Genomic DNA, 27,068 nt, shown 5'->3' with positions numbered 1-27,068 from the left:
GCTAAATTATATTCTTAACTATCTCTATGAATTTCTGTGTAGTAATTGATCTATATCCACCCTGAATTTGACATCAAAGTCAAGTCTTGTCCTAGTATTTTAACTTGGCTCTTAAATTGTTCCTTGGGTGGCGTTTTCCTAGAAACTTTATGTTTATTTTTGTCATTCACATATAAAACAAAGCCTTTTTCTATAAGACATTCATTGTTAACAATACTCTCAGGTCTTTTGTTCTCATTACTTTCTGTTACATAACACACTCTGCTTCTGGAATTTCTAGTAATCCCTGCAAACGTTTTCGAAGTGTCCTGTTTCACAACAATTCTTACTTTCTTTTCCTATGATAGTACAATTTTTGAAGACTACAACATGAGTATAACTTCCACACTCGCAACATTTAGTTTCATTCTTTTTTTACATTTGATTTTTCTGCTGAGGATCGATTAGTTACATTACATACTTTTTCTACAGTGACTTATTTGAACCACAACTATAATTGTTCTATAGCCTTAGCTGTAGTAATGGTTTGTCGTAATGTAGGGTCTTTTAATACCCATAAATGTTCCAGCATCTTCTTACTTCGCATATTCAAAATTATTTGATCACACATGATATCATTGGTCATATTACCAAAAGATACAAGGACAGTGGGCATTTATAAAATCATCAAACAATTCATATTCTTTTTAGGCTTTCTGGTATAAAACTTGTGTTTTTCTAAGGCAATGCTCGCTCCAGTCTCATTATTGCCTCATCAACATCATTGATTTCTCCTCTTCCTTCTTGTGGTGTTATCCTTATCAAATTCCTACATAAATCCTGCCCTTTAGGTCTTAAGGAGTGAAGATGTACACTCTTCTTTCTGTCAATAGACATTTTATCTTTCTCAGTTCCAAAATCCAAACATATACGTAGTAAATGCTTCTTCCCACCTTTTGAAAGACAGAGGTGGGTCTCTTTTTGTTTGTAAAAGAATTGGTGGAGGTTAAAATTATGTTTTGAATACTATAAGATACTACAACAATCTAATGCAATGTTACGTGTGCCCTTAAAATAGTGGAATACGCTTAACAAATGTGGCTATCTATGAATTGAACCTATGCAGTACATAATTATTCAACATGATTAGCTTGTCAGAAAAATATCACCTACACCTGTGCACATAGTACAAACATAGAGCAATATCAATTACAATTCCTGTGTTATCGTTGTGTTCACATTAATGTTGCGCAAGAGTGATTACTATTGTGTGCACACCACAGACATGCAGGAACAGTATTTACTCCTGTTCACCACGTTATCCTTGAGTTTACATAGTAGTTGTTTTGCTTTCAATTTCTGGTTCTGTTGCCTACCTGTAAATATGTACGCACATCACAAAATGAAAACTGGCACTCTTAACATAACCAAACATAATCCACTAAGAGGTGCAATGTACGGGTCAGAAGGCAGCTTTTGTGCTGATCATTGGCAGATCCAATGCCCTGGTAGCAATTTTAGCTAGTATACAAGGGGGTTACCCAATATAGTCACTGGGACCTGGGTGCGATAAGTATTAAGAGGAAGGGGTCTCAGTGTAAGTGGAAAGCATATAAAACATTTCCCAAGAATTGATCCAAAACAATTATTTTGATCCACCGAGTTTTATTCACTGTGGGATCCAGTGTAATTAATACACGTAGCCAAACAAATAGTCAACTGTATTAAAGGTCATACAGTGCCCCAGGGAGGAGAAGGAAGTGATAGTGAAAGGTAAGGGAGTGGTGGGATTAGGTGACAGTAAAATCAATAGTTCCGAACTATTTAGCTATAAAACATATAGCAATGGGTGCCATAACCGTATGGCGACATTATTCAACAGAAGCATACAACACATCATACACAGTATATGCACATCTTCGTATGTGTGGTTGCCGAAATGAGAAACAAGCCGTCATATGTGTTCACGTTACTCTAATTGTCAAGCACTTTTAGACTTGTTGGATCTATTATACAACGTATTGTTTATATGTACAGATGATGTATACGCTCGTACGTATCTACCAATGTGATAATTAGAGGTTCAAGTCACACCCCTCTAACCTTAGTCCATTATACCCATTTTATTAGGTCCCCTGCCCCTTCCCCGGTCCTGATGAAGACCCCGCAGCAAGGCTAATTCTTCCTGCAGTCTCAGAGGGTCGAAACGTCGACGGCTTGTTTCTCATTTCGGCAACCACACATACGAAGATGTGCATATACTGTGTATGATGTGTTGTATGCTTCTGTTGAATAATGTCCCACTTAGAATGGCGCCGGCAAGCTGCCAGCGCTATTCTAAAATAGCTAGAAATAACTTCAACAGGAAGCACTAATAGATAAAGTAAAGCAGGTGCTCCAGTTGAAGGTCAAATTAAGTTACACAATCATCAATCACCCCAAGTTTGGGGTGATTAATGATTGTGTAACTGAATTTGAGCAGCACCTGCTTTACTTTATCTATTAGAGCTTCCTGTTGAAGCTGACTTTTGTAACTATTTTAGAAGGGCTCTGGGAGCTTGCGGGCGCCATTCTAAAAGAGTTACAAAAGTCAGCTTAAACTTTTGACCCAATCCGTTCCGTTCGCGGATTCTGAGGGAAATTCGTGAATCTCGCGGATTGCGAACTTACCGAAAATCCGCGGGCGGAACGGATTTTCCGCCCATGCTTAAATGACACACCCACTGCTGGCGTCCGTGTCATTCCATATGCATATGCATGTGCATCCTTTATGACATATGCATGCAGACGTCACTGTGCATGCATGCACCTATAGAATCACACAGGTGTCATAAAAAAGATTTTTATTAGTGAAAAAGCACTGTTGACAAATACAAAGTAGGCTGGCACCAAAAGACATAAAAGGCATTAAAAAAACACTCAGTAAAAAAAAGATGTAAATGACCGCAGACGCAGAGCTGGGAAAGAGCAGGTGAGGAGAGAGGGGGGCACACGTTGTGTGAAACAATGCGGAGTTAGTGGTTGGCCACAGAGCTACAGAAGTTCGAAAAGGGGATTTTTGGACTGCGGAGTGGCCCAACCGCAAATGGCAGCTGCTAGGTCCTCCAAAAAGGACAAAGAAATCATTTTTAAGGACTGCAAAGGGCTGGGGAGCAACGGAGGAATGATTGTGGGGCGGGTGAAGCAATGGGGCAGGTATTTGAGGGGAAGCAGTACAAGGAAGAGAGAAAGAAAACACATGCATTAGGCATATATTAGACCAGATCTGGTCCACCAACTCTGACATTTCCCCTCCCTTGGTTTATCCCTGTCCCTGGTCCGATCATTTTTTCATTTCCTTTTCCTTATACCTATTTCTGTCTACCTGCCCTCCGGTCCCTCATAATTTTCAGGCCCGAAACTGGAAACATGCTGACATTCCCCACTTTCATTCAATTCTTGCCTCAACATCTCTTCCTGACTATTCTGATTTGAATTCACAAGCAACTTCTCTCGATCAGTGGCTGTCCTCTGCCTGTGACGTCGTTGCCCCCATCAAAACTGTTAAGTCTAAACGTCCCCACGACGCTCAGCGCTGGTTTACTTCTACTCTGAAGGCGAACAAACTTCGCCTTAGACAGGCTGAGCGCCGCTGGCGGCGTAATTATGACCCTTTACTTAAAATCAGTTACATTGATCTACTAAAAACGTATAAAAAATCGATCATTTCGGCCAAACTCTCCTATTTTTCTCAGAAGGTCTTGACCTCGGCATCCAAGTCCAAAGAAATTTTTTCTATTGTAGCTGAGCTTTCCCTTCCTGACCGGGTCACTCCCCAGCCCCTACCTTCTCAAGCCCTGTGCAATTCTCTTAATTCTTTTTTTTCTGACAAGATTTCCGCGATCAAAAACAACATTCCCTCTACTACTCCATCTCACGATTCTGTTCTCCCTTCCTCGAATCCTCATTCTTTCTCTAAATTTCCCCCTATCTCCTTGGACATTTTTCTTTCACTACTTCAGACTGTGAGCTCTGGCTCGCCTAATGACTGCTGTCCTACGTCTATTCTAAGAGCTGCCTTTGTGGCCTGTCCCGGCCCCCCTCTTGATCTTTTAAATAAATCTCTCTTGTCAGGCTCTGTCCCCAATGCTTTTAAAAGCGCTGTGGTGGTCCCCATTCTAAAAAAACCTGGTCTTGACCCTACCACGTTGGCAAATTACCGTCCCATCTCCCTCCTCCCTTACCTGGGTAAGGTCTTGGAGACTTATGTCACCCGCTGCCTCAGTGCCTTCATCGAGGAAACTCACTTCCTCGACGACCGGCAAGCCGGTTTTAGACCTGCTCATTCCACTGAGGCAGTGGTGGTGGCAGTCATGGACACGCTGAAACAGGGAGCTGACAAGAACTTGGCCCAGGCCCTTGTACTCTTAGACCTTTCAGCCGCATTTGACACGGTCGACCATGGAATCCTGGTCGACCGTGTCAGAAATGCTGGCATCTCTGGCCTGGCCCTGTCATGGGTGGTATCTTTTCTCCATTCCCGCTCTCAATCGGTTCGCCTTTCCTCTTTCTCTGCCCCTCTATCTTCTCTCTCCTGTGGTGTCCCCCAGGGTTCTGCTTTGTCCCCGCTTCTGTTTAATCTTTATATGCAGCCCCTTCTTGTCTCTCTTCGTCAGTTTTCAGTTACTGCTTTCAATTACGCAGACGATCTGCAGCCTTTTTTTCCTATTAATTCTTCCCCTTCTTCTTGTTCCAATTTTCAAAATGCCATGCTCTTTATCTATGAGTGGATGAACCTTAGCCAATTAAAGCTTAATCCAAGCAAAACGGAGCTGGTGGTGACCGGCGGTCCTCCCACTCCCTGGTCTCCCAACTTTTGGCCTACCGCTCTGGGTTCTCCTCCTTGCCCAGTGAACACCGTGAAGAGCTTGGGGGTTACCATTTCTAGTGACCTCTCGATGCGGCCTCACATCAACACCGTCACTTCGGCCTGTTTTTTCCATCTCCGCCGAATCGGGAAGATTCGCAGGTTTTTATCCCAAGAGGCCCTTATTCTTGTTATCCTCGCCCTCATCACCTCACGTCTAGACTATGCCAACTGTCTATACGTGGGGGTTCCTGCCTGTCACCTTTCCCGACTCCAACTGGTTCAGAATCAGGCAGCCAGACTAATCTTTCAGCAACCTAAACATCAGCATGTCACCCCTCTGCTGAAGACTCTACACTGGCTCCCAGTTGCGCAACGGTGTGTTTTTAAAATGGCCTGTACCATTTTTAAATCCCTGTTTACCTGTGCCCCTGCCTTTATTTCTTCTTGTTTGCACGCTTATGTTCCTCCCCGTCACCTCAGATCGTCGGCTCACAATCTGCTGATCACTCCCAGGTTCAACCGTAAAAAACATGGGGGCGCTTGTTTCTCTTTTCTTGCTCCCACTACCTGGAATTCCCTCCCTCTTGTTATTCGTTTGTCCACCGACTATTGCTGTTTTCGCAGTTCTTTGAAAACCCACCTGTTCCGTCTGGCGCACGGTTAGCTGCTCTGACCCTGAATGTTCTTCTCCCGCCTGGTCTTGAGAGCCAAGAAACCAATTGGTGAATGTGCGCGGTACCAAATCTCTTTTAATAATAATAATAATAATAATGCATTCTCATGTCGTGCTTAATGAAAACGAAACATTTTATTGTGAGCAGTGAAAATATGCAAGTCAGCCAATCAAATGGATGATAAAGAGAGGGGCTTCAGGGGGTGGACAGTCCCAAAAAGAGGAAAGCAAGCCATCAAGTAAGAAACAAGCGCCTGAAAATGACAATAAAGCCATCCAATCGTAAGCAATAGGCGAGCTTTAAGCCAAATGTAGGTTTTTGGTACTGTATTCAAGATCCTTTCGCCTACGACCTGCTAAAAGCTGACTGGCACTCGCGACATAACAAGCATGGCAAACAGCCGCTGACAAATCCAAAAGGCTGGCAGCCAAGCCCAGGCCCATAGGCCTTGCCAAGGCTTGTTTTATTTTGCCGTGAGAAGGATAAATCGTTAGTAAATGTACTTTGACACTCCCCTCTTGAGGTAGAAGAGGGGAAGGGGGAGTTTGGGGAAGTAACCATGCTCTGCTATCCCTGGGGGACCCGTGGCCTGGGGCGGAATGGGATTTGGCTGTCTGCAGTTATGCAGGATATTATCGGGCACAATCACTGAGCGCAAGTGAGCCACTAAATGGCTGATTTACTAAATTATTATTAGATGAGGCCTGGCTGTTCCGAATGAAAGTGCAGCCACTGTCTCCTTTCGTGATGTCTTCAAATTGTTCTGTGTTTAAATATTCAGCATGAGGCTAATGTGAACCGATGAACTGTGACTACAAACATCCTCCCTCGGTGCGGTCCGGACGCGTCCTGCCGGGCTGGAGAGGGGGGAGGACGGATGCGCCAGGAGGGGGAAGGATGGATGCGCCAGGAGAGGGAAGGATGGATGCGTCAAGGGTTGCTTCGGGGTTCCTCCACTTTCAGCTCTCTTACTTAGACTTCGGTTTCACTTGGCGATTCAGGAGTGCAGAAGGCGCACCCCGCCTCAGACTTCCTGGCTGCAAGCCACCACGGATGGCCTGCGTGGACCGAACTGGCAGTCCGCATCACGAAAGGCTTTCCCCTTTAGTCTATTTCTACAGGATTCCTCCATCTGGTTACTTTTTCCGCTCTCTCTCTTTCTGAATTTGCAATTCTGACATCTTGACTCACTTCCTTTTTGTAGGTCTGGCCTACAGACAGCTTTAGGGATCTCACGAGCCAGGTGCAATAACAAGCATTGTCAAAAACCAACAGGTCTTGCGTTGGCCGCCAGCCTTTTGACATTGCCAATACTGGTCTTGCTTTGGGAAGGTGTTTCAAAAACTTTACTCCTGGGGAATCTTCTATGCTTCATCAATCTAGAAAAAAACAGACTAAAAGCAAAAATATTTTTGGGCCTCAAAAGGCCCTTATTGCCATAGTAGTCGGCCGCACTTAAGGGAATAACTTTGTGAGTTGACATGCCCGTTGTGAAAGCAATATCGTGCTTAACGGTGAAGCTAAAGGGCCTACTTCTCCCTGATTCACCCTAAACTTTAGGGCCTATAGCAAACTACATTCCTGTCCCTGAGGTGCCCATATGGCATCTCAAAGCATGTCTTGCGCTTTGTGATGGACTTTGAATCCAGGAGGCAGATGACCCATACATCGTGTTTTCCATTGTAGGACTTATTTCCTCCACATGAAAGGCATTTATTAAAGAGATCTGACATGGTGGCTATAGAGACAGAGAAGAAACTCCAAAGGAAAAAAGCAAGACTTATTTCCGATAATAAAAAGATGCTACAATCCGATGAGTGAAACCTAAAATCTCCAAAAATTGAAGGTTTTCTACTACAATAAGCCTTAAAAAAGGCAGTAGTATTCAGGGATCCTTCCCCAGCGAACTGGAAAAATTTACAACCTCTTAGCCACTGCACTGCTTGATAGAAAGATTGTCTATTTTACAATTCCTCAAAGGCGTATTGTCAAATTAGCACTATGTGCGCTAAGCCAGTTAGAGGCATCACTTTATCTTTACTTAGGGTATTAAAAAGGGGTTAATTCACTGAGGTTTTTAATTTGGTTAATTTGAAATGGTTTTTTTAAAACCAGAACCAGGGTTATGAAGAAAATATTGAGTTGAATAGGCATATATTTGGATTTATAAATCATATGACAAAATGGTGTTCCAGGGAGCTTGTACACACGTAGAGATATTATACTGTTTATAGATATCGCAGAACCCATTGGCAGATTGTAACCCAATGTCACATATCCACTGAGTGCGACCCCCCTCCTTCAGCACTAGCTCCCACCCTGTCCATTCGATGTGCACAGGATGAATGGTTCTCCAAAACCTCTGTCCAATGCATCTACATTCTTGCAACTCATATCCACACAAGGAGCAATGCAGGCGCTGGAACCGTAATTGAACATAAGGTGTTGAGAGATGGATCATCCCCACAGTGGTCCATATGTTATGGGGTCAGGCTCCTCCTTGCCTTACCCTCCCTGAAGAAGAATGCAAGTCTGATCATAGACCAATAAGAAAAAAAGGAACAAACATGGCAGTTTGTGGTTTCCTTATTTTTATGTGACTGTTTCGGCTTTTTTGTCAATAAATGTAAGTTGACAATTTCATTGTAAGGAGAACCTTATTCTCTAAGGTTGACCACGCCCTCATCTAGAAATCATGGCATTTGCTTGGAAAGCAAAGAAGGATCTGTAATTAGTGATTGCGCTGCTGCCATTCTCACCATATACTACAGACAGATTGAAGAACATGCTTCATCTTGGTAGCAAGCACGGAGATAACAATGCGTTTGTGGTGGAGCGGCACTCTACCACGCTCTGAGCATGGCGTCTCAGAATACGCAGCCTGACAATATGAACAATAATTCCTCCTCTTCAGCCTGCATGGCCCTCAATTAAACTCTTGGCTTCATTTTCAGCACAAGTGTGACACGCATAGAGGATGAAGTTCCAGAATTTTTCTGAATCTACAGACTGGGGATAAAGACTTCAAATTCTCTAGACTGCCTCACCAAACAATGAAGTTCTAGAATACTCTATCCACAGTTGACTAAAGACTCTATGCTAAAATATTCACATGCTCATGGACTGAAGATGCATTTCCACACCATTAGGTTTTCTGTGGGCAAAGACAGTCAATGCTACGTTTGGCAATGGATTTGCAGGATACACTTCCTTAACAGCATAAAACGTAAAATTGATAGGCAATAAAATGAGATCTGGAAAGTATTTCTGACCTTTGGCAATCGTTCAGGATCTCCGGGGTGTCTGGGGATCACCTTTTGCAGCCTCTGGAATCCATAGTCAATTGTGGGTTCATTCAGAGCTGCAAAAAACATAGATAATCAGTGTTAGTTCACGTTCTTACATTGTGACAGTTTTGTATCTGAATGGGGTTGAATTAATAGGATCAGGAATAAAAGTCCCTGCTCTATCTGAAGAACAAGTGGAGCATGGTACATTTTTTTTACACTCAACATTCTACATCGCCTTTAACCCAACTCATGTTCTAGTATGCTATCCGTCCTTGACTCAATACTGCCCTTAAAACTCTCCCATCCTTCACACTCTCCGTCTTTGGTCTCTTGAAACAGTGACAACGAAGGTATAATATCCTTGCCCCTTTTTACAGCCTGCCAAACTACTAATGAAGAGCATTGTAAGAAGATCTAGCACGAAGCTCCAAAAACATTGAGCAAGAAATTGAGAACTAAAGCGGTATTCGTGAACTCACTACACACCACCCAAAACATTATCGAGCAGCAGTGGACAAAGCAGAAAAAGTCTGCTACATACAAATATTAAACACATTACCAATTGCATGGAACACAATTTTCAAGTTCAATGATGACCTAAGGAACACATGCATACACTCATGCATAAACACTCTGACATGCACTAATGAAAAACACCCTCACTAAACCTGGTGAAATCTTTCTGAGCATTCACTGGGAAAGATACCAACATCCACTAAAGCGCTACATGAAACCCCAATAACCTTACTGCCAACTTTATAACTGATCAATGTCTACTTTGCACTTAGCTATAACTCCCATATGCTTCCTCGATATCACTGCACTACCATTGTAGTCAGAGCAATCAAGACGGCATCCCCTACAAACAATTGTTCTCTTTTTAACTTGGTAGTGCGTCTCACCCATCCCTATGTCATGGCTTCAGACCTCCCTCTTTATGGCACCTAAGTAGGTAACAAGTGAGTCCACTGTATATCTAAAACAATCTACATAAAATCTCTACTCATGAAATCACTCAACACTACTGACTTTGACAATGAAAGGCATGTCTTTAACATGCCATTTCAACTTGCCCAGCTAAACTCCTTACAAGGGTAGTTCACCATATACTTAAAAAAATTATTCTACTGTCAACTCATTCGACCACTGCCAGGTTGGCGTTAGGCCTTTCTGAGAAACAAAAAATATGTAGATTTATGTCTGGGACTACTTCAAATGCAAGCAGGTACAGATGGTGCATTGTAAACCCATGCAACTTAATAAACTTCTTTCACTGTCAGGAAATTAGAAAACATTATTTACTGAATGCCTCTTTCCTCTCAAAGAGATGCTGAATAGGGGAAACAGCCGTTACAACGACCTACCTTTAGAACGCAACTGTTACAACGCAACTGCCTTTACATCGCATGCCATTACAATGCATGCCATTACAATGCATGTCACTACAACGCATGCCATTACACCGCATGCCATTATGACGCATTATAAAGTAAGTAATGGAGATTTTTTTAGTATTATGGTGGGTATGGGATTTGGGGTAGATGGGAATAGTATTTTTCACCCCTACACTATCCAACACTTTCCCTATTGTTGCACTCACTGGAGTGAGAATAGTAATTTTTACCCCTACACTATACAACACTTACCCTACTGTTGCCCTAAAAGTAATAGGCGTTGTAATGGTATGCATTGCAATGGTATGCGTTGTAATGGGAGTTAAAAAAATGCATTGCAATGGCATGGGTTTTTAAATTCATGCAATGTAATAGTAGTTGCGAAGTAAAGACTGCGTTGTAAAAGCATGTGTTGTAATTGCATGCATTGTAACGTCATATATTCACTGAATAGCCTTCCCCTCATGCCTCTTAGGGTCAGAGCAACTGGTAAAATTTGATTCTGGTGGGTTGTAAATACAATCAAGAGACCCGAGCAAACCCAACCCTCCCTTTCAGGATCTCAGTGGGATAGAACCCTACCACAAGGAAACTTTTTAAAATATGAGGCCAGTTTGTGGAATTCCCAGTGCCAACAGTAGATGAACTATGTACTGGCTGCAAAATACTAGACGTCATTTTAATAGCCAACATATGTACCAATAGGTCAGTTCTTAAATTTCTAAATCATAGTGTGTTGCTGTAGGAAATTGGGTTATTTGTTGTGTGGCCTGCTCAAGTAATTGGTTGACCATTCTCCTTATTGGGAACAAAGCACCCCGCTGTAGTGCTTGACTCTCTGAGTAGCCAAGCTGAGAAGTCCAAGGCCTACACATAGGAGATGGTGTGGTCTAGTAATCACCATTCACTGTCATGGAATAATAACACTCAGTGAATGATTGTCCAATCAGTACTGGCTCTTTAGAAAAAGAAGTACATTTATTACACACACACACTACTAAATACTACCCAATAATTTACAAATATATACATTGGTAGATGTAAAAAACACAGATGGCATTGCATGATTAACTCTGCCCCCCAAAGGGGTCATACAAACATTTACAGTAAGCCTATAGGCTAGATCAAAGGTTCAAGATCAGCAAACTGCATGTTAAAAAACATCATTTTGTACCTAAATGCAATCACCAATAATAAAAATCATGAGTGAATTCACTTATTAATGTTAATAAAAAGCACTTGCACTATTATAATCATTGTCAACATTATTTTAATAATAAAGCATTTTAAAATGAACAAAACATGTGTCTGTGTGCTTTCTGTAGACTTTTGAACCATGAAAGTGCAATCATAAAAACAACCCTCGAGAGCATCACATTTTGACTACATTGACATCCGACCATAGACTTAGCCCCCAGAAAGCACTTTAGTACATGAATTTCCTTTAGACATTTCCAGGCCACAATAACTGTATCCATAAAATCATCCCCTAAAAACACAGCACTCCGAGCTATAGAAAAAAAGCTCTAGCCTATGGAGTGCTTTAAAATATGAATTAAAATCCCTGTGGGTTATGGATTTCTTGACCCCAAAAACATGGGATCAGTACTTTAGGGGGCAGCTGCTGCACTCCAGCAGCCCCCCACACCTCCTTCACTACGTTGGTGGTACCCCTGTCTGTTTTGGGGGCCACCACAGACATAAAAAGTGTGCCAATACAAAAGCCCCTCAGGGCATTACGGGGTGCTCCTCTAGGAGCAGTGAATATTTCAAGTCCATCCTTCTCCAGGAGGGCCCTACCAAGGTTCAATACCCACTTAGCTTTCAGGCCAGAAAGGGGCACCGAGGTATGCTCGCTAAATCCTCGAACTAGCCAGCAGATGATGTGTCTATTTAGTGTATCAGGCTTGGACTAACTCATAAACTCTGCTCTGGATTTCCAGTCTTCCTATTTTACATACAAGTCCAAAAGTCAGCAGCCAGACTGCTACCAAACCTGGGAAGAAACTAATAAAAGCCTATGTGCTACCTGCCTCACGTTAGATTCCAAGCATGTGCCCGCATTGGTTTCAAAGCACGCTACAGTAAACAAAGTTTTGTTTCAACAACAGGAGCAAAAACCTGTCAACCGTGTTGGGATTGGGGTATGAAGAGATAAGAACATATGGTATCCCAACTGGTATTATTCAAGGACAATTAGTAAGGATATGTATACAACATTATCCAAAAGGAAATAAGGAGACTCTATATGGTTATAGCATGTGCTCATGGCATCATTTATATAAACATTTGGGAGAGAGGTAAAGAAAAACAATTTGCAGTTGTGACAGCACTGCAGTACATAAATAATATAATTGGGAACAACCCAAATTGCACGTGGTGCTCATGGTATGTAAGTGAAAACCAAGGTAGCGACGCAGGTGACAATGTGATCAGCGTGGGCGGCGCAAGGTGACTAGTGCAAGAATATACAGTGAGTATTGGCACAATGTGGTTTCAGGTAACTTCAAGAGTTTGTTTCTATTTTAAGTTCAATGTGTTGTTCGTGGACCACTTTGTGTGTCGCGCCTATGATCGCGCTGGAGGGTCAACGGCGTTTCGATCCACATTAATCGGGAGCATTATCAGGACTGGGTATACATATCCTTACTAATTGTCCTTGAATAATACCAGTTGGGATACCATATGTTCTTATCTCACAGTAAACAAAGAGCAGTAGATGAACTTGGGCATGAGTTATTTCAAACTACATTTGTCCAAGTCCTTTTCAACTTCACCATTTGATCAGCATCATCGTACCACATGGCCATACCACACTAAGCTTTGGAACACTATCTCATGACACCTTCACACCATACACAGTAACCTGCCCAAAAAGGAAGACCTAAAATCCTGCCTATTGCCAACTACTTGAATCTGCCATAGCTCCTGGGCACGATCTCACTCTGAGGTGTCATTGGCTGGCAACTATTGGTCTGAACTTCCTGCTTAGTGTACTGTCGTAGATCCTATAAAACAAGGTGTCTATCTTTTCGTAAAATTGTATTTGCTCGGGCCTTTTCACCTGAGCCATGCAGCCCCCACTACTGCAGCCTCTGTCAAGGACACAGCTTTCATAGCACCGAAGGCCAAGCACCTGGTAAGGTGCTGCTACTCTCAATACAACATTCAGACATTTTACCCAACAACTCTAACACTATTCCTTTGAAGATGTATAATAGATTCCCTACCTGTGTGCCATTACAAACCATTCCCCTTCACCTGCCTCTGGACCATGTCCCTCCCAATCTATGCCACACCTCCAGCCCGCACCTTCTACACTGCCCAAAAAGCTGCAGCAATGCACATCCCGACAACCCACTTGCACCAAGAGCAGTGGGACATTGCTATACAAGTGCCAGCAACATATAACACAACATAAGATAACACACACAATATAACATACACAATATAACGACACACACTCCTAACATAACATGGGCATCACCCTCCAAAGGTGGAAGAGATCTGGCAGGCGGTACGACTAGGCCTTAGTGCTTGACATGGTGCAAGGCTAGAGCGCCAGGGCCTGCCCACCATGCATAGGTCTGCCAGGCCTCGGTCTCAGCCGTCCAAAGATTCAGGAGTGCACGGCTCTGCCAGGCCTCGGTTTCAACTGTTTGCAAGAGCAAGACACCAACAACCAACTATCAAGGAGCGCGTGGCAGGAAGCAGGGGTCAGGTCTGACACCACCACTGCCCACTACAGCCGCACTACGAACAATACTATGCGCACACCCTGCCTTCCAGGCATGTTAGGTCGGGGGTCAGCAGCTCATGGGCACGGATTTGCATTTAGCATTTATTCGGTATTTGGTCAGTAGCCTAATAGCCAGTCAAACAGAAGTGCACTTAGTTCAAAGGCTCACATCGGACAAATGAATAAAGTCAATGAACAGGTTTCTAATTTTCGTCAGAGATCTTTGCACACCCGCCTGCCAAGACAAAGACTTAAACCGCACTGGGCGCTGGTAAACCACCCCCATCGCCCCACATTCAGAATAACAGCGAAATGGCGCTCGAGGGCCATTTATTTTAATTGAGATGGGTCCTCAGGCTAATGGAAGAGATATTCCTTGACACCCCAAGACGGCTACTCCCCACTCTTCAGGTAGGAGAGCCTCTCCCTTTTTAAAAGGACATTTAAATTGAAAGCCATAGAACGCGAGATGGGTGTAATTACACCGCGAACCCTTTAACTTGTCAACTTGTAAATCTAAAAAGGCCGTCAATCACCGTAGGAAAGAAATCTGAAATCCCCGTGATTGACAGCGAACACTTTTTATGTAAAAGAAAAAAAAACCCTATCGTAAAGTGGCCGAGAACGCATTTAGAAAAGAAGAATGTTTTACATAGGCGAGCAAAGAGCCAATAATTACCCTTCCAGAAGACAGCCACGTCAGACTAAGTACCTTCCCCACACTTACGGCTTTTTAAGTTGCTCTGAAACTTCAGGTAACTTTTTATTAAAAGACTTCTTGTGAATGTATAGGCTCTTTGAGCGCCTAATAGAACAGCATTTTCATTTACGATAATGTAATCATTTTTGCAAATAGGAGATTTAGCTATTGCTTCCCCTCTTCCAAACAGTAAACTCTCAGCTTGTCTCTTGTGTGAATTAAGCAAAATTACACCCAGGTGAGCAATATCTGTCTGCTCTCTCCGCCGGCGCTCCCGCTCAGGCATAATATTTATTATTCCTCCCATTTGGTGAATTATTCCCGGAACCCTCCAGGAAAGAAACTTCGTGCGAATGAGGGCGCGAGTCGCGAAAGGCGCGCACGTCTCCTTGGCAGTAAATCTGCGGCGGCACCTTGTAAAATGCGAGCGATTCCATAAAAATGGGTCCGTCGTGGATAAAAATGGGCGCCCTATCGTAAGTTATTTTCAGCTCGAGGTTTCCCACTCGGCGAGGACGCCGCGGGCAAGTAGGGCCCTGCGCCAAGCCAGGGGCGTTTATTTATTAGTATTGTATTTCGCGCAGTAGGCCACGTGCGGGTTTAATGTGCCTATTGAATTGCTATGTTTTGTTATAGTATTTAGGAAGCGCATTCTGCCACTGGGGAGGTATCGCAGCGCGAGCGCAACGGAGTGACGTGCCATGAGCTTGGACGCCTGCTCACCACAACGTTGACTTGCAGAGTTGTACCATTAGCGTTCAAGTGTGAGAAGCACAACCAGTCCTGGGATGTTGTTAGCATCATAGTCGGCAGGACCATATATCTTAAACATGTTCTTCATCTTTTGGCGAATTAGTGGCCCGCTATAAACCATACCGCTGGTTACAATGACCGGGGAGAAGGCTGATTTCGATAACACACGTGATAGCTGGGCTCCTGTGCCTGGGGAGACGCCAGGGCAATCCTCCGTATTGGGTGATGACGTGCAGAGAATTTGCTAGTGCACTGGGTTTTGACCTTCCCGTGGTTTATGATAGAGCTGGTGATCCATCCTTTGAACGCAGGGGGTCCTTCTATTCCAACAGCTCTTCTTTCAAATGTGAGCACACTCCTTATCACACCAGTCTCCGTGGTCGGGAGGCAAGCAGCCAGTCTCTGACGACAAGCAGCCATGGCAGCACCTTTCAGGCTCTGAAGATACCTTCCACACATAGAGACGTTTTAAGGCTTGGCCACAGTCTCTCAGCCTTTCAGGGGGACCCTGATAGATAGGGCTCTGTTCTCCACACAGTCCTGCCCTGATGACCTTGAATGATTTTTAAACATAGATTTTTCTCAATACCATTTTCCTTTAATTTATTTTTCATGCTGGCACTCTGTGGGTGTCAATTAGCGATATTCTGCAGAGAAATCGTATTTGTTTTTCAATACCACGCAACATCCATAAAAAAGTTCCTTTTAGATCAAAACAGGACCTCACATATAAGAAATGTCAGGGGGTCGCAGAGATTATTTGCAATAATATTAGTGGACTGCTGCTATATTACACCATTGAAATCACACATCACTATCCCTAAATATTAGATGGAAACACATTTAGAATTTGAATCAGTCTGCGGGTGTAGTGTCAGCGACTTGGCCAAAGAGGGCATAACAAGCTGAAATTAGATCATAAATTCAATGCTATTCTGAACATGGCCCCCAAAATCCTTAAAATTACCCTGTCCACACCTTCACCAGGTGTCTTTCCAATAAGCTGGACAGGGTCAGATCCAATATGCTGGACAAGGGTCTGTTGGCCAAAACTAAAGCTAGCTAGATGTTTCTTTTAATCCGGAAAGGACACCACCTTTTCTCAGATATCTGCTTTTACCACTTTACACTGATTCACTCGACCTTTCTTTTAGCTGCAAAGGCAAATAATTCCCAGGGTAAATGTAGACACCAGAGGGTTTTCTGCTTTGAGGCTTCAGCCATTTTAAAACTTTTGTTCTCAAGTTCAGTATCTAAAGGCAGTGAGTAACTACCTCTCCCCGCCCGCCAGGACTGAGGTGGTCCGCTTAACAGATAGCACAAGAGATGCTTATAGCAGGAACCCTTGCAGTGACACACTTCCCTCCCTTCCACAAACATTGTTTTAAACCCCAAAGTCCGCTTCATCTGCGGGCTTACTATAAGATATAACATCACAGCAACCAGAAGGCTGCACTGGCTGTCTGTCAGCAATCGTATCACTGGCAACATATCTCTAAATTTAAATCTCTCAGTTTAAATCTCCATGGCAAAAGCAGAAAACGAAACTTCTAAAATCATCCCTTCATTCAACTCCTAACACTCTGCTACACATGTTCAGTGAAGGATCACTGCAGTTATCAGTTCTTAGTAGATATCTGTACTCCCTCACTCTGAACCAGTGGACTCAGGATTAATGGTCAAAGACTAGCCAGTAAAATACTGGGTAAGTTCTCTCATAGACTGTAAAGATGCAGCTGGGATTCACAGGACTGCAAATTGTGCCTGCGGTCCCAAAACAGAAACACACTGAGGCTATACATATTGGGATGGTAGTTCCAAGGCTTGTTGATAATGAGATGGTTGTCCTATTGCCTGTTAATATTAACCAAGTGGTGCTACAGCTTGAGAATATCAGGACCACATTTCTCTAGTCAGCGACACTGCTTTGGTCGTTCCCTTTGCTGGTGAATCTGAACATTGGGCTGTTGGTCACATAGTCTATAAACGTTGGGACTGTTATTGCGCACAAAAACTGAGATAATGGTCCTAGGGTGTACTAAAATTTAGTTGGAGGCTCTCCAGTATGTAAACATTGGGGTGATAGTCTTATTGTCTTATTGCCCTATTTATCCCATACCATGTACATATGTGTAAATATTAGTCGACTATAGTAAATTGTAAATGTACTCCAGCTCAGAGCTGGTGTAAGTCCAGAACCACCCATGGCAATTCACAGCTACAGTAACATCCTCCCATGAGAAAAATGGAGGTAGGGACTTAAATAAAACATCCTAAGAAATATTGTTCACATAAATTAATTCATTTATATTTCTTAAAAAGTATAAAAATTCATTTTAATATTAATAAATACAATGTAAATTATAAGGGAATATTATAAAAAAAATATTTTAATAACCATCTTTTCAATTGAAAAATAAATGTAACTTGATTTTTTTGAAAATCTATACATATCCTTTAGCAAATTTTAATGCATAATAAACGAACATTGTACTTTAGGTGAGTGTGGTTCATTTTTTAAATTAAATCCTTATTAAATCATTTAAATTTCATCTGTTGTACTTAATTACATTTTTAATAACAATTTAGTTGAGTGCAGTAGCATTTGTAAACAATGATTCTACATTTAAAATACATATATTAAATTATTTCACAATAAAATTTAATTTACAAATATTTAAAACATTTAAAAAAAAATCTCTATACTTTACCATAGGTAGATCTCCGCTCTGATTGGGGAGGTGTTCGCCAAGCGTGTGAGACATCAAATATTGTTGTACAGTCAATTCTAGTAGTAACTTAATTGTTGTATATGATGTTTTTACTGACCTCAAGCCCTGTTTCAGCGGCTGGGGACAAGTAATTCTACACTTATGAGTAACTTTACACTCGTAAAGCCAAATAGTTAATAGCAAATAGTCAAAAGTAGTAAAGTTACTAAAAAAGTGTAAGAGTAAACTTACACATGTAGTTTTATTCACATGTAAGTTTACTTTTGTGAATAGGCCCCACAGTCCATTGAGTGCAGCCCTGAAGCAGATGCTTCACCCCTGCACACTGTGCCGCATAGGAGCACAGCATCACTGTTTGCTTATTGTACAGGACAGAACTAGATGCCACTGTCTGCTTCCAGTGCATACTGTGTAGCACAGAAGCAGATGTGTCACCACCAATATACTCTGCAGTACAGAAGCACATATGTCACTACCTGCATATAGCATGCTGTGCATTGTAGAAGCACAAATGTCAGCACCTGCATACTGTGCCACACAAATGCAGACTGAACATGGATCTCAGCAGTTACTTAACAGCCCACTAAGCTATCTTGGAAGAATTGGAACCAGTGACCTGCAGATTAGTAATAACACATACCCTCCTATCTAGTTCTAGCTCCTTGGTTTGCAGTCTTACCTATCATTGCTCATGCTTGTTTTGCTGATGTCTTTATTGTTTCTACTTAAATTCATTCTGCCCTTCCCCATCTTTTTCTGCCATTACAGGCACTTATTTCTTTGTCGCCAGTCCGCTTCTTGCTTTCTGTCTTTTAGCCTTCTTTCCTTTTCTACCTCCAGTTTTCATTCCTGATATAGGTGCTTTAAAAGTGGAGAGTGCAGCAACATCATCTCCACTGAGGAGCTGCATTTGAAGCGATAAAAAGTTCACATCCTTGGTCAGCAACAGCGTCTAAGGAACCCACACCTCCTATAGACAAACACATTAAACCAGTATATAAGCACACCCCCTTTAGACACAAGCATGCCTCCGGAAAGTGCATGCATATACAGTGGAGATTTGTCCCCTTCAGGCGCACGATTTAGACATGCTCATCATGGGTAAAAAACACAGTTGAAACACAATGCATACAAACACACACACACACGGGCTCACATTTACATTCACATACACACCCTGCAGAAACACACAGAAAACAGAACCATATACGAACATCCCAGACACACACACACGCAAGACCTCGGGGGACATACACACAAACAAGCACACACCCTGTATACACACATTCGCTGCAGAAGAAACGTCCTCTGCAGTCCTACCCACCGGCAAACCCACAACTAATTGGTAGAGGCCACTGCCTGGATGGGCTATGTGTAAGAGGGTTGATGGATTAGGAGCAGTACAGGGCTCATCTTCAAGGGGGTAGTAAGAGAATACTGGCAAGATTACCAGCAGAGGATGAGTATATAGGCATCGAGGAGAGGGACAGGGGTGTCTGCTGTAAATTCATCATTGATCAGAGAAGGGTGAGTGATACTGTGACATCTGAGGATCATAATCGCATATGGATTCACCCAGTCAGATATGATTACAGAAACTCTGCTCTGTCTATTTGGGCATTCCAAGCAAAACTATCGAACATTTGCAAGCTATACAAAATGCAGTAGTTAGGCTCATTTTTAATTAAACAATGGTGAGCATGTAATTCCTTTTCACAACCAGTTCCACTGGTTGCCTATCTCCAAGAACACTGCCTGTCTAATGTACAAAATGTTTTATAACTCATACCCACTTTTTAGATCTCGCCTAGGCAGCGCATACACTGTCTCCTCGAGCCGTGCTGTATTTACTCTATGGGTTTACAGCCCGCCCATCGCTTTTCATTAGTTTTTTGGCATGTCCTTCAGTAAAGCTTTCTTCTCTGCAGCTAATGTGTGTTTGTGCTCCTTCATTTTGGTGTTTTTCTCCCTCCCATGGAGCAGTAACCTAGTACTTGTATCCATTACCTTTTAGCTATTTCTTAATCTTAATCTTGGATTGCTTTCAGTTTCAGATTGGCCTATTTGGTAATAAACATACTATCGGTATTTGTCATTTTGTTTCCGTTCCGGTTTTGGTCATTGTTTTATTTTGTTTTTTATTGGTATGTAGCTGCATTGGGGTTTTTTCAGACATGGGTAGAGAAGATGCCGAGACTTGAACCCAGGTACCCATTTCCAATGTCGGCAGCTCTGGTTGTTACTCCAGATCCTCAACACAACTTTTTTAAAGATTATTTCCGACTGCTTCGCCCAACTCTTTTAAGGGGGGACTCTGTGCACTACTGAGGTGCGCCACTGCAGGAATGGGATGGTTAAGACGACGGATATGTAATTGCTAACGCCTCTTTGTTCAAATTCAAAGAAAAAGATTTGCTTATTCAAAGTTTGCTTAGTGTTTTCCGAGGCAGACTTGTTTTAAGCACTGGGCGAGCCACCTTTTAGCTAAATCTTGTTTCCACGGCACTGTGCATTCATGGACCGAAAGTCAGGCTTTTCACATTGTAAATACTTGCCTGTAAGACCTGGCATGTAAATTAAGTGGCTAATGATCCATGGCCTGCTGGAGATGTTAGATATGACATGGGGCCCATAACTGCACCACCTTATTGCATGATGAAGTAATTCTGTACCTGTTGCTAACAAGCTCACCAATTGAATATTTCATCACTGACTTATATTTGTCAACATTTGATGCCACATTTTTACCCGCTGCTTTTTTCCACTCAGAAAAGGGAACCTGTTTCTCTTTTATAGATTTGCACATGAGTAATCTTTAATGTGTGCAGCAAAGAGAGAGGGGGATGTGGCCTAGTTGCAATAGCTGCAGACTTTGGAACTGGGGAACTAGGTTCAAGTCTCAACATACTGTGATTCTGGGCAAATCACGTAATTTCCCCGTGTCTACCAAAAATGAATGTGTAATGTAACTGGTGCTCATGTAAAGTGCTCCAATACCTTCAGATTAAGTTCACACTATATAAAAACTGCAAAAAAAGGAGCGTTTCCATGTGGGTGAACAATTACAGTTGTTGTTGAGTTGAAAAATAGCAGTTAATTTCTGGTACCGGTCATTCAAAAATTTTCAAATTAGTTCTGATTATCAGTGCATACAGTCAGGCTGAAAACCATTATTAGTAAGATTTTTAACCGCTTCAGCGCGGCGCGAATTTTCGCGCTGTGCTGAAGATTCGACAACGGGCGTGGTCGTGATGGAACAGATCCGTCACGAGCACAGCCCAACCGACGCTCGTGAACTTGGAATAAGGCTCTAATTGGTTCAGTCTTTAATGACTGGCTAAGGGAGAGGGAACAGTAGGGGATCATCAGAGAGATACAGATTCCACAACAAGTTTAGAATGGTAGAATTTGGAGGAGTGCAAGTCCTGGAAGACATACCATGGAAATGGTTCATGGTTTGTCTGACTTCTCTATGATATATTGTCCATGGGCGCACCAATGCCAGCCTCACCCTAGGGGGCTGTAAATGCCTGGCACGGTTTGACAAAGGGGCACACAACTGGAAAATAAAAGACTCCAAGACAGTTTTAATTTTGTGGTCCCTTCAAATGTGCACAAGTGGTCCATCCAGAGACATATGAAGCTTGGCTAGCCGACATTGTAGAGAACATCCCAGAATGCACCCATGCAAGTCACATGCCATGGCACACCCAACACCTATTGTGGATGCAGCAGGTGTAGTGGCACCAGGGTCTGAGGAGCCCACTGCATACCGTTTAATGTGGAGTTTTATAGTGGAACCACAGGTTATAGGACCCATTCTTTGCAACCTTGCTACATCAGTGCTGTGAGTCATGGTTTTCCACCAAATAGCGCTCTGATTGGTGCGATTTTAACTCATTCTTGTGGGGGATGACAAAAGTGTAACTACAAGCCCCAGAATGCAACGCATGGTTGACTAAAACTTGGCGTAAATATGTCACAACGTACTTGGCATTCATGCGAATCCTGGTTAATGGTGCATTCGCTAGCAAGACAAATGAGTACCTTGTTCAAGGAAGCTAACGGTAGCCATTAGGAGCAGTGCAAGGGAGTTGGACACAGAAGATTTGAATCCGTTCCCCTTACAATTTTGCAGGAATTTCCACATCGGTATCTTCTTAGTCCAAAATATGACTTTTGTTCTTCCACTTTGACACCTTCTATGCATCCACCAGAATGCATTGTATTATATTGAAAGGTGCACATGGCAACATTTAGAAAAAGGGAAAGTGGGAGATTTTGAAAAAGATCGGAGGAATGTGTTTCCCTCTGTGACTTAAATTGAAGTAGAAGCAATTTTACACGGTAGACAGCTAAAATAGAGCCATTTTGGCTTTAAAAAATCGGGATTCCCCCCATGAATCGGGTGTGTTTGCATGTAGTGAAGGTATTTGTACAACCTTTTGTGCCCTCTGCTATGCCTAAAGGGCTTTAGGTGCGGCCTGGCTACACTTGTTTATAGCACTTTATACCCATCTCGAGATGAAGTATCTTTCGGATTGGAGTCGGGTGCTTATTGCCGTTTACAGTGCTTGGTTGAAAATGTGTTTGTTACTTGTAATTTGGTAAATAGGGGACATGTTGGAGTAGCTGTGCAAAGTTCACTGTACATATGCATTATTCGTGGGTACGGAATGGGGAATGTAGGTCCTGTGATGTTGAAATGTTGACCTAATTTAATCTGTCAGTAAAAATACACTGTAGTGGGTGAATAGTTTTGATCTGGGTAGCATCAAACTTACCCAATAATGACTCCAACTGACTGTACAATGAGGGTCAGATCACCTGAATGTCCGTCATTGCAGTAGTTCCTTTCACCAAAAATATTAGGGTGGCAGAAACAACAAAACAAACATTTTGCCCTCACACTAAGTGTCATCACATTAATTGATATCACAATATTTGTTCCAAATAATGGGCAGCATGTATGTTTAGGTCTGGCATTAGCTAGACCCTTTCATTTAGGTAAACTTATACATATATTTTACTTAAAGAGACTTTCAACCACCCATCTTTATCCATTGGTTGGTTGTGTCGTGCACATTTTTCTTTCACCCACAACAGCACATAGCAAGGGTTAAAGAATGGGTACTTGCAAACATTTGCCCAGGGGGGCAAAGAACGGGCTGTCATGTGACCTAGGGCCGCACTGTTGCCAGCAGGGTGGTGGTAGGGGGTCTGCGTGAGTCAGGGATTGTGTAAAGAGGTTTCAAAAAATGTTAAATAAATGGCTAGGCATTTATTTTCAGGTTAATAAATGCTTGCTCGTTTATATAAAATGTTTTTTTGAATATTAGTGCTAAGCAACTAAACAGCAGCTTGTGCTGCTGTTCACCAGGGTGGCCACATGTAAAGGTCAAGAGGGCAGCAAGCGGCCCCCAGGCCGTACTTTGAGTATCACTGGGTTAAAGGGTCTACCTATTGAAGCCATTTCCTGACTTCACTGTGAGTGATGGTATTCCTCTCTTACACAGGGTAGTTCCTTTCAGTACAAGTACCTACACTGGCAATGTTTTTATGACAAAAAAATAGCTTTTTTACGCCCCCACGCCCCCCAATTCGTTTTTCTCTTACTATTGGTGCGGTTTAGGCAACTCTCATAACAATGATTTATAAAAATCATGGCAAAACAAGTATTGCAAACCCAAAAGACTAACAACCAATGCCTGACCAATTGCCTTTGCCAATGCTTGTGTAACAAGTTCATTTTTTACTTGTATGTAACTCATCAATAGTATGTTTCAAATGCCCATTTGCTTTCTTGTACAAATACCCCCCCCCCCCCAAAAAAAGGACTTGAAATAGACGTACATTACCACTACATCCTCTTCTTCTTACTTTTACTGACATAAATAAGGATACACCTTTCCAACAGACTCAGTTGTCTATACTGAACAGTCCTCTATCTCCTACCGTGGTTCCCCTTTGCTGTCCTATAATATCAGGGACCTTCTGAATCACATTTAGTTATTCAGTCGAGCCAACCAGGTAGCACAAGTTGTTTGATTGTAAAATAATTATTGTGAGCTTACCAAGAACTTAGCTTACAGCCCGCCCATAGCTTATCATTGGTTGGCTTAATTGTCACTCTCAATTGTTTACTTCTTATTCAATGGATTTCATTGTCCCAACTTGACGGTCATGTGTTTGTCCATTCCCTGGAGCATAGCCTCTTTACTACCTATATAATTGGCTTGGTTTTATCCTTCCATTGCTCAATTTTAGGGACTAAACCTAAGCACTCTAAGAAAGTGCATGTGTTTTCCATGTATATCCCTTGTGTGCATCTAACCCTGACAAATACCTGCCACTGCACACTGTGCTGCTGTCTTCATGAGTTTCAAGCTCTCTCATGTGCTTCTTTCTACACTATCAAATTTACTACCTCAGCTGTGCTTCGTGTTGCTTTCTCACCTGTTTGCTTTCCCCCACCCGCTGTGTTGCTGTCTCATGTGCTGCTTTTCCCCTACCTCTGCCCACTTACTATTGTTTCCCATCCTTTTCCTACATCGCCACAACACCCACTTAAATGTTTTTATTTATTCATTAATTTATTTGTGAAGGATCTTGCAGAACTTTGCTGATGGCATCTCCGTCTTAAAAAGTGCTTTGTGCTATTTCATCATTTTGTAGGTCTTGCCTACGCAGCACATGCACTGTCTCTTTAAAACATGCTGCATCTACTCTGTGGGTTTACAGCCCACCCATTGCTTTTAATTTATTGCTTTGTGTGTCCTTTGTAAAGGCTTTCTTCTCTGTGGTCAATGTTGGTTATATTTCCCTCCTTTTTTTATGGCGACCCCTCCCATGGATCATGCCCCTATTACTTGTAGGCTTTCCCTTTTGTGCACATAGGTTAATTGAAGCACATTATTATGTTATTTTGCTTCTGTCTGTGTTTTTGAAATGTTGAGTTTTCTTCCTGTATACATTCATCCGTACTGATTGCCGGAGTGCTAATAAGGGTAGAGATCGTCATTTGACATTTTCAATCCGTTCCGTATATACTTTATAAACAGCATTTTGTTAGCTTTCGCCATTGTTTTATTTACATTTTTCAGATTGCCATGCTTCTGCATTTTTTTTCGGTCGAGCCTGGGCAGCGCATGCGCTGCTCTGCAAGGCATTCTGTTTTAAGTATACAAACATTTGACACGCCCATCGCTTTTGGTTGGTTGGTTAGTCTGCCATAATTCCTTTACTTTGGTTGACCAATAGTGTCCATCTGTCCCGCCTTTGGGTGCTTGGTTCGCTCCCAGCAGACATCACCGATTGATTCTTTTGGTAGGCCGACTGTGGCCATCTGTTGCCTCCTCGCTTGCACCTTTCCCTCACTTCCGTCATTGTTGTCGTCACTTAATCTCCCCAGTGCCATTCCCACACCACCACCTCCCATAGTCACTGCTTTGGTGTCTTCTTAGTGCATGGCGTAAAATTTACATGGGCGCCACGCATCATTTTCTTTAAGCATCGCAGAACGCCACAGTTCTTATTAAACAATGGTGGGAGCGCACCTTTCTTCGGCGCAGCTCGCAAAACTGTACTTTTTGATATTGCAACTCCATTAATCTTTCCTGTGTTTATGGAGCCTTTTCAGTGTATAATCTCCACAGATAAAGTCCCTGCCACTCTGTGACCTCTTCATTAAGGACCACAGCTGTGATATCGCTCTCCTGACCTGACCCTACACAGGGGCGGCTTGCAGGTTTTCAGGGGGTAAATGGCATGCATTGAGATGCCATACCTAAAAAACATTATAACTTGCAACACCAATTGCTCTAACTTTCACTACTACGAGACCAATTGCATTGCAAATGCTTGTTTTTTGTAGGCACAGGGAGAGCCGTCACAAAGACTTGAACCTGGTTCCCCAGTTTTAACGTCGCCATCTCTGGATGTTACGCCACATCCTATCTCCACAACAAGCAGCATTTGTAAGGGTTTTGCAATTCTTCCTAGTTCCTCGTGGCAGCTGGAAGGTATAGTGAATCTCCTTTGTATTTTTGATTTAGTTACGGCATAATGTGACTGTGTTTCTGTGAAAAAACAATTGTTACTTACCTGTAAACAGGTGGTTCTCCAGTATTGGTGTCTTTCATAGATTCACATGCTTGAATATTCCCCGTCGTCGGAGTGGGAGTCCCATGGTAAATAAAATAGCAATAATATACCAATAATATGTAAATGTAAAACATAACATATGAAATACACATTAGAAAACATAGGCAGGAAATGCCTAGACATAATTCCTAATAGGAATCCATGAATAAAGAAAAAACACTTGTAGCCTATTCCTGTCATTATGTTGGTCCAAACTGTAGCCAATCAGGCGCCAGGAGTCCTCCAGAACCTTCTCCTCAGAGCTCAACACCTCAGATTTTTGTAGCACAAGAGTGACCACAGAGTCTATGAGGAGAAGAGAGCCTCTGAGGGGAGGAGGGTGGGTCGCATGTGAATCTATGAAAGACACCAATACTGGAGAACCACCAGTTTACAGGTAAGTAACAATTGTTCTTCTCAAGTATTAGGGTGTCTTTCATAGATTCACATGCTTGAATATAGAATAGAAATCAGTAATATCGGAAGAAAACTTCCCAGTATGATACACATGCATAGACATATAAAAAGCAATATGCGTATAGTCATGCATAATGGAGGAGGGAAGACAGAGGCTCACCTTATTGAAAAAGATTGCGAAGCACAGCCTGTCCCACTGCAGTGTCTGCTTCGTTGATGGCACCCAGGCAGTAATGTTTCGTAAACGTGTGCCTGCTTGACCACGTGGCTGCTGTGCAGATCTGATGCAGCGGCACACCGGCGAACAGGGCAGTTGAAGACGACACCGCTCTAGTTGAATGAGCCCTCACTGAAGACTGAAGAGGCTTGCCTGCCTGTTGATGGCAGAAAGCGATGGCC

The 27,068-nt window shown here is 42.6% G+C and overlaps 1 protein-coding gene across 2 annotated transcripts in view; it reads right to left on the bottom strand.

Annotated features, from left to right (window-relative positions):
* Nucleotides 1–27,068, bottom strand: part of EBF1 (EBF transcription factor 1) — a 797,810-nt gene that overhangs the window by 60,258 nt on the left and 710,484 nt on the right. For both annotated transcript variants that reach the window (XM_086931219.1, XM_086931220.1), the window contains exon 11: nt 8,775–8,863. In XM_086931219.1, the coding sequence (XP_086787345.1) occupies nt 8,775–8,863 (89 nt within the window). The remainder of the gene's footprint in view (nt 1–8,774; nt 8,864–27,068) is intronic.

Source organism: Lissotriton vulgaris, chromosome 7 (genome assembly GCF_964263255.1).
Source record: "Lissotriton vulgaris chromosome 7, aLisVul1.2, whole genome shotgun sequence".
NCBI classification, from domain to species: Eukaryota; Metazoa; Chordata; class Amphibia; order Caudata; family Salamandridae; genus Lissotriton; species Lissotriton vulgaris.
Note: the sequence above shows the minus strand (reverse complement) of the source record. Positions and strands in the feature narration are given on the sequence as shown.